General features: G+C 34.9%; 1 protein-coding gene across 4 annotated transcripts; it reads left to right on the top strand.

The window, feature by feature from the left end:
* Positions 1–1079: 1079 nt before the first annotated feature.
* On the top strand, positions 1080–13421 carry LOC107270864 (angiotensin-converting enzyme). Of its 4 annotated transcripts, none has more exons than XM_015746273.2 (14): positions 1080–1239; positions 1376–1419; positions 7802–8016; positions 9076–9234; positions 9323–9404; positions 9536–9676; positions 9775–9960; positions 10034–10128; positions 10330–10481; positions 10558–10685; positions 10775–11021; positions 11151–11243; positions 11333–11440; positions 11626–13421. In XM_015746273.2, the coding sequence occupies exons 3-14, from the start codon at positions 7804–7806 to the stop codon at positions 12251–12253; spliced, it is 2232 nt and encodes a 743-aa protein (XP_015601759.1). In that variant the 5' UTR covers positions 1080–1239; positions 1376–1419; positions 7802–7803; the 3' UTR covers positions 12254–13421. The 4 variants fall into 4 exon arrangements, with proteins under 4 accessions (XP_015601759.1, XP_015601757.1, XP_015601758.1 ...); XM_015746271.2 differs by having other exon boundaries at positions 1376–1481; XM_015746272.2 differs by lacking the exon at positions 1376–1419 and having other exon boundaries at positions 1081–1239.
* Positions 13422–14402: the final 981 nt, after the last annotated feature.

Here is a 14402-nt window from a genome sequence, read left to right as displayed (position 1 = left end):
AGTACATTATGATACAAGTGCGGAAAGTTGGTGATTCCTACGAGTGTGACACGAGTCAGAATCGTGGCAAACGTCACACGAGTAGGAATCACCAACCCGCACGCGTATCATATACTATTTTTTGCAACTATGTACGGAAAGTTCGCAGGATATGCACCAAAAAGTAGCACGAAATGGCCGATTCTTGATGAGTTCAGTGTGTGCACACTCTGAACTTATCAAGAATAGACCATTTTGTGCTTGTTTTTTGGTGCACAAACTGTATACTTTCTGTACAGCGTTGCAAAAATAAATATTTTGGTTATATTCGATGAGCTGCCTCGTTGTAAGTGTTGTTTTGGGAACCAGCGGTAAGTAGCGAAGAGCCTCTGCTCGCCAAGCAACACGGTCGTGATCCGCATTATCGACGGAGGCGATGATCACAAAATCCTACTTCCAGACTCGCCGCTACGATTTAGCGCTATAATTTTGGTATCGCCTAAAACCGTAGTTTTGTGCATCTCCCTTTTTATCTCTGCACACACATACAGAGCTGTAGAGAGAGAACATCACCAGAGAAAGACCAAGATCACATAGAATACATACGTCGTAGTTCACGGTTTAACCGTTGTCTACCACAGAGTGCACCACAAGACGGAAGCGACAACCGTGACAGCTGCCGATAATGCAACAGGCTGAGCCATTATCCCTGACTGAAGAGATAAATAGCCTGAGAGAGAATCGGACTTTACCCCACTGAAAAAATGTATATAGATTATATGCCACATATCAGATCGGCGAGGCACAGAATACTCGGGCATGTCTAGTCTATTTATATTATGCCAAAGAAATAAAATTGATTTTAAAAACTACTTCGTTGTTAGATTCTATATAATAGTACATATATCAATTACAAGTGGCGCCACTAGACACAGAAAGAACTCCTTAAAAAACATGAAACTGATTCTACTTTATCGACGGAGCCGACATTAGCTTTTGAAATATTTTAAACACAATTGTTTTCTCTGCTCTCTCAATGATCAATGGTTAAACTTTGGCAAAGCAGAACGTACACATGAATACGTTCTCCTCATTGGAGGAGTCAGCCATAAGGAAAGGAAGGAAGGACACATGAATACGTCACACAACACTGTCAGAGTTTGTCAGGTACAAGTGGCGTGATACTCTGGAATTCGGATCGATCGAACTTTGAACGAGTAGTCATAGTGAACGCGCGAGACACGCCGGATATCTGATAAGGTAAATAGATGTGTCGTCTGTTTCTCTTGATATTTCTGTGGATCGGCACATTGATATATCTACCAGTTCGCGAGAGACTTTGATTAATATCGTAACGTAACGTCTCTTTTGTTTTCTCTTCACTTCTCTCATTCAGTTTAGCTCTCTCGTGAAGCGTGAAGGAGAAAATCAACGCGAAGAGTGAGTTGCACTTTTTTATTTTCTTTATAAAAGGACGCATCGGGAGGAGATACAATTTCGAGGTCAGTCTAGTAATTGATTTTATTTCAGGACTTGGTCCTTTTACTATGTCATTGACAATGAATATCGGCTGTCGAACGTTACGATCTTGGTTCACGATAACAAGTTTCGATTAGGTTAACTGTCACTTAATCCTTTGATTATCCTGGGTAATGTTCGCTGGCTCCTTTCTTTGAGACAATAGGACCACTGAATACATTAGCCCGTATTCACAACTCGCTCTTAAAGTCACTAACAGAGTTGCTTGTAGTTAAAAGTCACTAAGAAAAAATTTAAAAGCTCGCTATTAGCACTAAGAGCGAGTTCTGAATACAGGCTATTGAATACAGTATAATTCTTTGTGTATTGGAATCACAATCATTCATTAGTTAGGAAATGAATTCTATTTGAAAATTCAAAAATCAGCACTTGTTTGGTCTTAGAGTCATCATAGTTTGATTTATCTTGCCGGATAAATATCGTTTCCTGGAATTATAGCGATTCACTCTTTCCAGTGTACAATCTTGTCAGAATGACGTGCCTCTTTTGTAAAATAGTTCAGTACGTTAATAATTCAATTGTGTATTCGTACAATTGTGTATAACGTATAATTTTATGTAAGGTCGTATCGTTGTAAGCGAAACTATTCATTCCGAAAGGAAAGTAGTATGCATGTATTTATTTCTTTTTGAAAGATGTAATCTTGCTTCCTCTCTGACGTATATTTTCTTAAGCACACTTGCATTACAATAGTACTAATAGTACGATACGTAGAGTATCGCATGTACTTGAACGAATTTACTAATTGGTAAATATGTTTTCCTATATCCGTCCTAGGAATTCAAATTACCACAACCAGGAAAATGAGGACATAGATGAATAATTTATGTAATTCTATTGAAACTTGTGCGTATTCCGCAAGATCTGTCAAGGAAAAGAATGAATTTAGTATTTAAATATGTGTAAACTACATAATAAACATGGCCATAAGAATTCAATCGTTTTCCAATTTTTCTAACGGGAACTGGGGTCCGATAAATTCCCATACAACTCCAACATTCAAATCTTAACTAACGATGACGAGTATATCAGCTTTTCGATAAAGATTGCAACTCATTTTTCCGCACGTCCCAGATACCCAAGATTCAAATATTATTAGCGGAATAGTGTATGGTATACTCCGAATGATCCTCGTGTATCCCAGTGTGTCGTTCTAGGCTTAAATTGCAGAGTTTTGTCGTTTCTCAAAAAGCAATATTCAATGAATTAAGTTTTTAGGGTATTGCTTATCGTTGTAAATAGAAATTGTCAATGGCAGGTGTGCGCAATCGTATGTTCAACGTCAAAAGTTCGTTAGAATCGCACGATTAGTGTTTCTAATGTCACTTGTTATTCTCATATACATTCATATTCTCCTATATTTATCATCTATTTTTACAAACCGAAAAATATGTAATGCTAGGTATACCAAACTATTTATTATTTCGAGATTCACATATATACTCCAATTTCCCAGAAAACCAAGAAATAGTTTTTTGTTTTTCTTTAACCACATTACCAAAAATGCATCCTGTACAATAACAATTAAATTCAGTTTTATACTACGTCGGCACTGACGTTTCGTGACGTCCTTTTCGGTTTTCGTTTGGTTTCTTGTTTTGTTCCTCTTTCCATTTTGTTACCGTTATTTTTCAGCGGAACGAATGCGTGTATATAATTGACACTTTGCATGACCCCAGTAACCTTCGGCTCGCTGGCATCCGGACACCAACATGCTTTACGTATCCGAGGACGTCCGTTGAATCTATTCTTTTTACTTTTTTGTGAAGCAATGAAGTTTTTTCCAAGTCATGTCACGATAATCAAGTTTAATAAAATAAACAGAATGCCTTGACTGCGTTTAGTGGAATCGTGAGTAATCTTTATGACCAATGTGATAGGAATTGTATATGGCATAGTAATCGGGTAACAAACACAAATTTTTTGGTCAGAGCACGACCTAAAAATTATTTTAATAATATTTAAAAGCAAATAAAATATCAAAATACAAAAAATACACATGCTAAAAAGCACCGATGCACCTAAACCCTATAACTCTTTGCAGTCATAAATCTTCTTGGCTTGGATATTCTGTCGGGAATGTCCCGGACTTGGAACGTAAACAGTTTTAAAAGGCCTGCGTTTTTTTAAAATAAATTATTATATTAGAAAGACCGCATTCGAGTCCCGGTTTAGTTGTCGTATCCTTCCTTAAATTTTACAATTGCAGGAAGTTGTCGAAATATGCATTCGTGAATGTTCAAAAGTAATCTAATCAGTGGAATTTCTGGTTTCGGTTGTAATTTCATTTTTGGTTCTGTCATGGATGTATTCCTAAAATAGCGAGAGTTACTTAAAACCATTGTTAGGAAAGTTGAGATATTTCGAAATCGGGAAAGTTTTCAAGTAATAAACACTTGTTCGTACTTTATATATAAGCTAGTTTGGTATGTTATATGTTATACTAGACTAAAGTATATGTTTATCATATAAATTAATTATCTTTGCATATTTATATAAATTTTGAGAGTGATTTCCCACGAAAGGAGTCTGTTTCCACGACTTGAAACTCGCATTGTATAACGCATTATGCTATCGTAATTAATAAATATGTATATATATTTTCTTGTGTATATCTTGTGTAAAGTCCGTAGGCTGGGTGTCTAACAAGGAAGGTACTTCAGGTGTCGACCTCCGATTTCGTTCGTTTTGAAATGTTATTTTCCATCAAAATTTAAGAGATATGTGTCTTTTAGGGGGTGAAATCAGCCCTAAAGTTGAACTCCTAGGGGGCGGTTTTCGCAGATTCGCACGAAAAATGCATTTTGGTTGGTTCTGGTGGGGTGAATGCATTAAAATTTATAAGGGTTGAAAAGTGCGACATTGTAACAAACTAATTATCAATTCGATTTTGATGAAACCAATTGCATTTAAACGTACTATAAAAAAAAGTAGGAGATATATGTTTTTGCGTTTTTAAAAAAAACTTCGTTTAAGGAATAAATCACCCCTATGTCCGTGCAACCAATTGCTCATTAAAGCGGCGCTATCGTTCTTCAATTTGCCTAGCGAACTATTAAAAAGATTTTTTTATGTGTTAATTAAGAAGCTTAATCGTATCAATTTTAGTGCGTTCTCCCCACCAGAACCGACCAAGATGCATTTTTCATTATCCATCATGAGGATTATTCTCCAATTGGTCCCATTTAAATATCTTGACTGAAAAAATTCGAAACTGGGAAAATCGCCCTTGAGGAGCCCAACTTTGGGTGTTAATTTCACCCCCTAAAATCGTTTTTCCGCAGACAAAAAAACATATATCTCTTAGATTTTGATGGAGAATAACATACATAAAAACGAACGAAATCGGAGGGAAACACCTGAAATACCTTCCTTATAAGTTAGTTAGACCGTCATCCATCCGGGGTGTGATGCGGCGATCGTGCATTGGAGATACCGCACTAACGTATAATTTCCATGATAATTGTGTACGGATATACTGTCTAAAGGCCAATTTAATAAATGACGTTCAGTGCAGAATTGCATAAAACGTACTTTCGGAAAAAAACACATTTTTAATATTTTGTCCTAGGACGGTAAGATGGCGCCACCGACGACGCCAACTACGTTTTAACTACGCGAACACAAATTTTTCCTTATCTATCCAGGGTTAAAGACAGTTCTTTATTTCACATAATAAATATTTTTCACGAATTTCGAATAGAAATACGCTCGCGGCTCACTCATAATAGGCGAAAGTAACAGTTATTTTTAGTTTCACTGTTAGCCGTTAGTGTGCAACTGCTACGTGTCTCTCGGTTGATTAATGTTTCGAAATGGCAGATAATCTTATCAGCTACTCAGCTTACAAAATGTGACACCATATCAACCGAAATATTTTGGTGCACAAATTACTTCCGACTGTTACGATTTGTACGTCAAAGTAAAAAAACGGATAAACCACAATACGTGGACGATTATGAATAATTAATTTTTTATCAGTCAATTAAGCATATCAACATTTGTTTTGTGAATTAATTGAATGACAGAAATTAATTTTTTTCAAGATTCTTGCATATTTTTATGATAATTTCTGAGGATACTGTTATCTATATATACATATATATAATCTTTATCCAGTTATAATTATCGATAGCGTAGAAACATTCAAAACATATCAAATTTACATTAACAAAGCTTACACCAGTAGGACCCAGCAGTACAGTTGAACAAAAGTCACGGTAATAATACAAGTATGTATAGTAGTTAAATAAAAGAACAAATTCTTTAGCCCCTTGTCCCTGCCACTTAGTGTACGTGAGAAATGTCCTTAATGATTTCATTATATTGGTTATTCATTAATTCATGAGCAAATGATCGAATGCATAAGAATCGAGATTTCCAATTTTTTAATTCATAACTTCTCCCTTCGTTGTACATTGTTATTCAGAGCTATTGTGCCATCCGAAGCTGGTGCTTTCATTTGATTTCCATTGACTCCTATGGTAGAACCATCTTCAGCTGGTATGTACAATAGTTCTTAATTTCAGTGTATATTCTAGATTACCGGTGCAAATATTTTATCGCTACGTTCAACATGAACGTAAACGTGCCGAGAAAGCAAACATATCTGATTAATGAAATTTTATAACTCTTGTCAGATTTATGATCAATTGCCCAATCAGTTGTGATTAAGTACTTTCACATATGTGTTTCTGCTGAGAATTAACCCGATCAGGTTATCGCTTTTTTGGCACCTTCTCAGGTTACCGTGGATAGTTTCAAACCCAAGGCATGTTAAGACGCTCAATTATTAGTATGAAAGTCTGTTAAAATTCTTGTACACTCTTGAACCCTTCTCCTGGACACATCATAAAGATTGCAAAAAAAATTTAATCAAATATTTTATTTTTAATGATACACACATTAATGAACACACCCACCTCCCGGAAATGCAGACATTTACTAAAAAATTCATAACTTTTGAACAAATTGAGATATTTGAATTTTTCAAATTGCATTATAAAATTGAAGAAGCGTATTTTTACGAAAAAAAAATCACGAACTCGATGGGAACAAAAGAAATGTTCAAGTTCGAGGTGTCTATTAGCGCTTTTTTCGAAAGAGGAAATTTGAAGTTTCAAGAAATAATTCAATATATTTCGATGTATACAAGTTATATTTTTCTAGAAAATTATACGTATTCATGAAGAAAAAATAACAATATGTTCACGCCTTAAATTCTATCATCTTATAATTACAAACAGTCTCTGCAACATGTGAAACGGTGTTCTTCGCAAACGGCCAATTTACACTTGATACAACATTGGTTCGTTTTCACGGAATGTGCGTAGCGCCATGCTATAAGAGATGAAAAATCAATATATGACTCAAAAAAAGAAAAACCTTTCGAAAATACTCATAAACTTCATGGAAATTCAAAAACTTACCTTGACGCTCAAAACGAGTTTGCACCGAAGTTATCGTGGGTCGTTTCAGATTTAACGCGAACTTGACCTACTTACTGCGAAGGTCAGGCTGTCACTGGTAAAATGGGATTCAGCACAGAGGGTTCTCTAGTCTTAAAGTTTTTTAGGGTGGGGATAGATATTTCCAGGGTACACGGATTTTGAGTAATGAGGCAAAAGAAAAATGCCTTGGGTCTGAAACGACCCACGATAACAGAATCGGGTTAATATTGTGGGTACCAATATTGCATTATTCGTATTGGTTATTGGGAATAAAAGTAAATTGATAACAACGGGGGATATATTGCAATCTTTAGTTTCATTCAACTCACCAGGAGGCTTTCTGTACACTCTCAGTATCTCTAGGACATTGAAAGGTGATCTCATAGGCCAAGACAAAAATGATCATTTGAAGACTAAGATCTCTCTGTTCCTTCTCTGTATAATTATTTATTTTTACACCTACTCTCTACGTAGAGTAGATTTCGAACTTATGATATTGAAAATTACTTCTTAGTATTGAACTCTAAATAATCCAACAGTTTATTTAGGGTCGACAATTCAGATATGGCAATTCAAGCTATATCCGAAAAATATGAAACACTAACCCGACTGTACATGACGAAATACTAGTGCGAACTGTAATAGTTACTATGAAAATTATTCATAATTTATTATTTAATTATTATTCGATTCATATGTCATTGACGGGAAGTTGTAACGAAAATACCCGTATATATTTTTTAAATATAATAATAATGTAAAATTTTTGTATAAAGTGATCAATATCTATGACGTGATATTTAAGTTGACCTTTTTTTCTTTTTGTGTTACAGGAATGCGGCTGCAATGGATATACGTAATTTTTGGTGTGGTCGTCTGTGCATCGGTCTTCTGCGAAATTCAAGTGTCCGAAGTGCAAGACTCCGAAAAGCAAATTGCCGCATTTATAGAATTAACTGAACTTGAATACGAAGAAAAATGTTTCGAGACAGCACAGTCTGAATGGGAATTCATTAACGAACCTACTAATCAGACCTTTGCTAATTGGGTAAGTTAGATTTGCAAAAGAAAAAGCCCATTAGACTATCTGAGCGTATTATTTTAAAATGCACTTAGCATACCCTTACTTGACATATATTACTAGAATGTTAAATTATGCGACTGAATCGAAAAATAGATCGATAGTTTTATCTTGTCCATGTCATTATTTGTCAATCTTATCAATATGATTAAAGATTGCACTGTCTGTGTCATTAAATCTGGTTGAATTATATTTACTAATGAATTTGCTCTTAGTAATTAAGGCCTGGTACATTAATTATATTCATTAAGAGATTCAATTAGGTAAAATACTCATTGATATTAGAAATGTAGTTTTTATCATTGTCGTCGTTTTTTCACCACCCGGTATATTTTCTTTGCGTAATTTGACCAACCATCAGACAAGTTTATTGTATACACTTGTATTTATACGTTATATAACACTTAGTTAACTCTTGTAAGGTACAATTTTGTATGTGCTTTTAAAATGTTACTGATGGTATCAATGACGTCGTCTTAACGTTCTAGAGTTAAAAGATGCGCATTAGTATGCTGAAGGTTATAAAAATGATTTAGATTAACTTGCGTCATGGGATATCCATCTTAAATTGTTCTTCGCCGTACGTAATGTATGCACGAAGAAAAGAGAACAGAAATAGTTACTAGTCTGGGTACCAGTGAGTCCCGGCAATGAATCGTACGTTGGAGCAAAATATTTGTCACGGACTAGCCCAGTAAGGATTAGCTCCGGTTTATGTCTTTTAAATAATCGGTAGAATTCCACGCTGTTTGTTACTCATCTTCTATGCTATCTGGGACCGGCTACTAACCAAATTAGTAACTGTTTTCTTTTTTTTTTTTCGGTACACACTTATGCGTTTTATGGGTGTGAATCGCATTTGGCGTATTAAATTTTTTTACGCGCTTTGTGTGCAATAATATACGTAATTTGCATGCGAGATGAAAAACCATTTTACATCGATAAATTTTCATATACTCAATACTGCGTGTTTGTGTAAATTATTTGACGGAATTATTTATTGGTCTGTTTCTCTCTTTTTTTAAGGCAAGTGCGCAGTATAAATATGGCATATTCAAGAAAGAGCAACGGGATGAAATTTTGAATGAGACTAACAATGTTGAACTTTTGTCGACGTTGTCGTATAAACGTGAAGCAGCAACCAAGCTAGGAGATGCGCTGCTGGAAGAAGAAAATTGGAAACAGGTATAGTGTTTATGTATAGTGTAATATACATATATATTTTCTTTTAGCTATTTATATCTGTATAATATATGTTTTCTACGCATTGCAGTTCATAACGTTTGCTGGTCAAGCTGAAGTATTACGGGCATCGGCGAAGTACACTGAAAAAACGAAGAAGTTATCACAGCAAGGTATAATCAACGTATAAAACGAGTTGGAAATATTCTAAGACGTATTTTATTGAAATATTCGATTGAAATTTAGATATATTAGTGAATGGTCCACTTTTTTTTTTTTAATTTGAATCACTTTATTTTTCCAGATGTGGAACGTTTATTGTCGCAGAGCGGAGATGTCGATAAGAAACGCGACGCCTGGGCGTCTTGGCATCAAGAGTTGGCACCTCTATTACCAAACTTTCCGCAGCAGATTCAGTTGATTCACGAAGCAGCCAAAGCAAATGGTTTGTATACAAGTAGATAAAATCTATAGATTTTTTACTGACTGTGTATAATAAAAGAAAGAAATAGATAATGAAAGGCGATACTGTTCTACTTTTAGGGGAGAAAAACGTTTCGCATTATTGGGAACTGTTATCTGCTTATCCGAATGGATATGAGAAGCTAGAGTACACATGGAATGAAATTTCTAATCTTCACAAAAAAATTCGAAATTTTGTTCATACTCGTCTGGTACAAAAATACAAGATCGTCAGTGAAAACGAAAGCATTCCAGCTTATTTACTTGGTATGTAACAACATAAAAAAAATCCCATGTTATATGAATTTTATAAAAAATGTTATTTTTCCTGTTTCTGAAGGTTCCTTGCAAGGCAACGATTGGATCGCAATAGCTGGTGATGTGATGCCCAATTCTAATTTGACTTTTGAAATTAGGAAAAATCTTTGGAAAAAGGTAAAGAAATTTTCTTTTGGTTAGGCGTTACAGTTTCTCGTACATGGTTTCTATCCAAATAAACCATGAATGTATTAACGAACATATTTTAAATAGTCGTTGCCTCACGTGTGTAATGACCAATACATTAGCATTGTATGCCTTGACACAATTAGATTTGCTCCTTTTTGTCGAAATGAACATTAATACTTTTTATTTCAGAACCTCATGGGACCTTCCTTGTACAAGACAGCTTCAACGTTAGGAAAGATTACGTTGAATACGGGGTTAGGTGCTGAATTTTTTAAAAACAGCCAATTCGATAAAAAGTGCCCCGCCAAACTGATAAATTTCTGCAAACTTTATGAAATGGGGTGGGTTTCTATAATTATTCAGTTATCCATAATTCTTCATTATTTGTTCTATCTAATAATTTAATATTTGATTCAGTGTTTCTACGTGTTTCGATGCATCCTTGAACAACTATTTGACTGCGCATAAAATGGTCGCTAAGGTTGTAGTCAATCACCTAATGGCCGAAAGCTCACCCGTGCTAAACATTGCCAATCGATATTCCGGTAATAATTAACAATGACAATTTATTATGATTCAGGAGTTCATTTTGCTGATTCAAAAATCATTAATGCTCTTTGTTACTGCTAATTAGCTTTGGAAGAAGGAATTGCGGAATTGTTCGCTATTCTATCGGTAAGTCCAGCAAGACTTCGCTCACTGGGTTTGGTAGCCAGTTCCAATGATACGGAACAACTGGAAATAGAATCTCTAATGATCACAGCACTCGATGTTCTTCCTCGTCTTGCTTATTACATGACTGCAGATTTATGGAGGATAAATGCCCTTCGAAATGGAATCAACGATTCGAAGGATTTAATAGCTTCTTGGTGGAAATACAGGTAACTGTAGTATGATCTATCCATACATTACGACATGCTTGATATTATATTTCTTTCATGACCTTACATATAAGTATAGTGTATTTTGTTTGTTACGCTTAAAACAGTATTAACATTTTTTCATTTCAGATTGGAATACGAAGGCGTCCTGGGAAGCGCTGCTTCAGATATACCTACTTTCTTGGCTGACAGTTACATTACAGGAAACAAGCCTTATCTGTCGTGAGTAGAATAAGTCGATATTAGCGAAAATAATTAAGTCTGCAAACAAGAATGTACAATATGATTATCTACATTTTTTTAATTCTCAGGAAATTCGTTGGAACGGTACTCGCGTTTCAGTTTTACGAATACCTCATGTCATCGACCGAAGTTCGTTATGATTCAATAAAAGGTGATCCTGCTAATCACATGTTAGTGTAAGTGTCACGAGGAATACATTTCTTTACAAAGTATAAAAAGAAATATGTATGCTTGAGGCCATTTATGCTTTTGTACATAACAAATATTATATTAGATTTAGTATCAGTTCTTTTTCGAGTTATCCAGGACAATGATATTCTTTTTTTTCTGTTGTTTTCTAATATATGAATTTGTTATCCAGAAAAATGTTCCAAGATGGTGGCGCCGATGATTGGACCACAGTCATAAGCAAGTATTTAAAAATAGAAGAGGTTGAATCCAACTCATTACTTTCCTACTTCTCGCGTTTGGAGGATTATATTGATGAGAGGAGAGACAAAGACGAGGAAAAGTACGGAAGTACAGACTTACAAGAAGCTGAGCTTGAACAGCTGGAAGAATACCATCGGATTCAATTTAGATCTCCCAGTACAACAACAACAACAACGACGACGACGACGACGACAACAACAGCAGTGCCATCTGTAAAAGAATTAAATTCAAAATACTCTCAAAGTGACTCCACAGAGTCTAAAAGTTCACCGAGCAAATCATTAGATATCGCTAATAATCCATCCAATATCCAAGCAGACACGTCAGAAGCCAAAGATACGTCCTCGTCTATAAAAGTTAATAAAAATAATTCTGAGACGTTAAACGTCAACGAATTGGAATCGGAAGCAGACACGAAGAATAAGCCTAAGATCAATACAAGTAAAGCTGTATGGGCGGTGCTTGCAGTCCTCGTAGCCACTGTGACGATCTGTTTGATTGCAATTTTTGGCAGAAGTCGGTGCCGTGAGACACCAAAGAATAGACGTTATGTTTAATTTTTATGTGCTAATCGAACTGGGTGTTTATTTATTGTTACTTTGTTTCTCTGCTAATCGCCACGATGAGCAAGAAATGAAGACAATTACATGAGACTCAATTTGAGCCACGCATCTTATTGGTTGCTTGCGCCAAAATGACTGTTCCAGGTTTCCAATTCAGTGAATCGTATTGGATGCTCGTATTTAAATAAGGATTACACATTCTCTCGATCTGCTTTATCGAAAAGCTCGAATGCATTGGGGAATCTCTGTTACACATATATGATTTTTCCCATACCATTTGTGCGTTAAAGTAGTGGTAGTTGCGCCCTCGTGTGTGCAAAAGAACTTCAATAATTGAATGAAAGTTTATTAACGGCCTTATAAATTAAATATAATTTAAGGAAAGAACATGATCATTACTTTGCTGAGTGATATTACATTTTTTTCTTGTTTTTTTTTCCTGTATAAAGCATTTATGCTTGGAATTGCGCACAGCACAAACGGAAGTACACGCACATGAGTAATTGTTCGTTAGTGGCATTATGTACTCTTATTCACCTCATGCAAATTATTTATACTTTATCATTCGATGCAATTTTATTTGTGCATTTTGTTCCTATGCGAGGAGTACAAAAGGGCCAATATTTTGAAAAATATTTATAGGTAAAGGAAAGTAAGGGTACTAAAACATTGCTCACAGAAAGTTACTGATAAATAAACGTGATGAATTTTGTAATCTGTTTGGCAGTGTATTGCTTAAAATTGCACACGAGATACAATAGTGTAGTATCGTACTTTATTGTTGGCAGATGCAACAAAAACGACAAAAATTACAGATTGCATTGAGGAAAAGTGTATTTTTATGCGTGTTAAGTATTTTTGTAAATATTATAATGATAAAGAGTGGAATTGTCAAGTTTAAAGATATGTACTTGTTCTAGTACGTCGAAAATATTTTGCTAACGTATTGAATTATAAGCCTTTAGCAGCTGTATTACATAAACACACGATCCATTAGTATGTATAATGTCGCTTTCGAAAGATTTATATTTTTTATAAGAGTATTTATTTTGTACCTGTCAGAAGAGAAAAACAGAATAAAAAATAAAATTGTCTAGAGGTACAAATGTTAAAAGTTCACATGAATGAAAATTTTGGCCGTTTTCATTAAAATTTGTTTCATAAGTCGGGATAGAACTCGATCATTCCTGTAAAAATCCTAAACACGACTCTTTTCCACAATTTTAAAAAATCACTCTCGATGTTTCGAGCTCTCTTTCATCGCCACTGAGAATCACCAAAATAGAATGCCTTCCCTCCTAAAACTGTTATTCCTACTACGTGACAGTGCCACGACAAAGAAAATCTCCGATCATAAATAAAGCATAAAATTAACTATGGAGCCTATCACGTAACATCCTGAATAACGTTTCCAAAATAATCAACAAATAAATTTCAAAAGCAAACAAAACACCTTATGTACACTACACACTGATGATACGCTTTGTTTGTGACGTTTTTTTCAAAATGAATAATTTAAACCAAGTAATATAAGCTCCGAGGCTTATTACTTTAAAATTACGAAGAAAGTGCAGTATTATATATGTATAACTCTGTTCAAAAACTAGCGTCGCACGAAACATCGTCAGAAATACAAATTTTCTCATTTTCAACGCCTCAACACCGTTACACCACGTTTATTATAAGAAACAACTTCCGGTAGTCGAGAACAAAAATATGGTACATTTTTCTTCGTCGACCTAAGCGATCAGGTAATTTTCGACAAATGAAGTGTGTACTGCACTTTATGTTTATTAACTCTGAGTAATCGGTAAAGAATGAAACCTTTTGAAATTTGAATTGAGTGGAAATTTAACGGATTTCGTCCACTGCAAAAGAGGGAAAAGAAAATCGATAACCCCGTAAGTGCGTAAAAAGCGATAAGAAAAAAAAAATATCGTGAGGTTGTGCCGAGTGACGTAATACCATTTCTACATTATACACCTACTCCCGTAGGAGGGTTCAGAAAATCAATATTATAAGACCCTCCCGGCACAAACCAATTGGAAAGCTCCGTTATACATTTCGAAAATAATCACTGTACAGGTTAAATGAAATTTTTACTTTTGATTCTTCGACATAATCTACTTTTTTTTTAACTAAA

The sequence above is a fragment of the Cephus cinctus genome, unplaced genomic scaffold (assembly GCF_000341935.2).
Source record: "Cephus cinctus unplaced genomic scaffold, Ccin1 Ccin1_scaffold0847, whole genome shotgun sequence".
NCBI classification, from domain to species: Eukaryota; Metazoa; Arthropoda; class Insecta; order Hymenoptera; family Cephidae; genus Cephus; species Cephus cinctus.
This window is presented reverse-complemented; position numbering and strand designations above follow the sequence as displayed.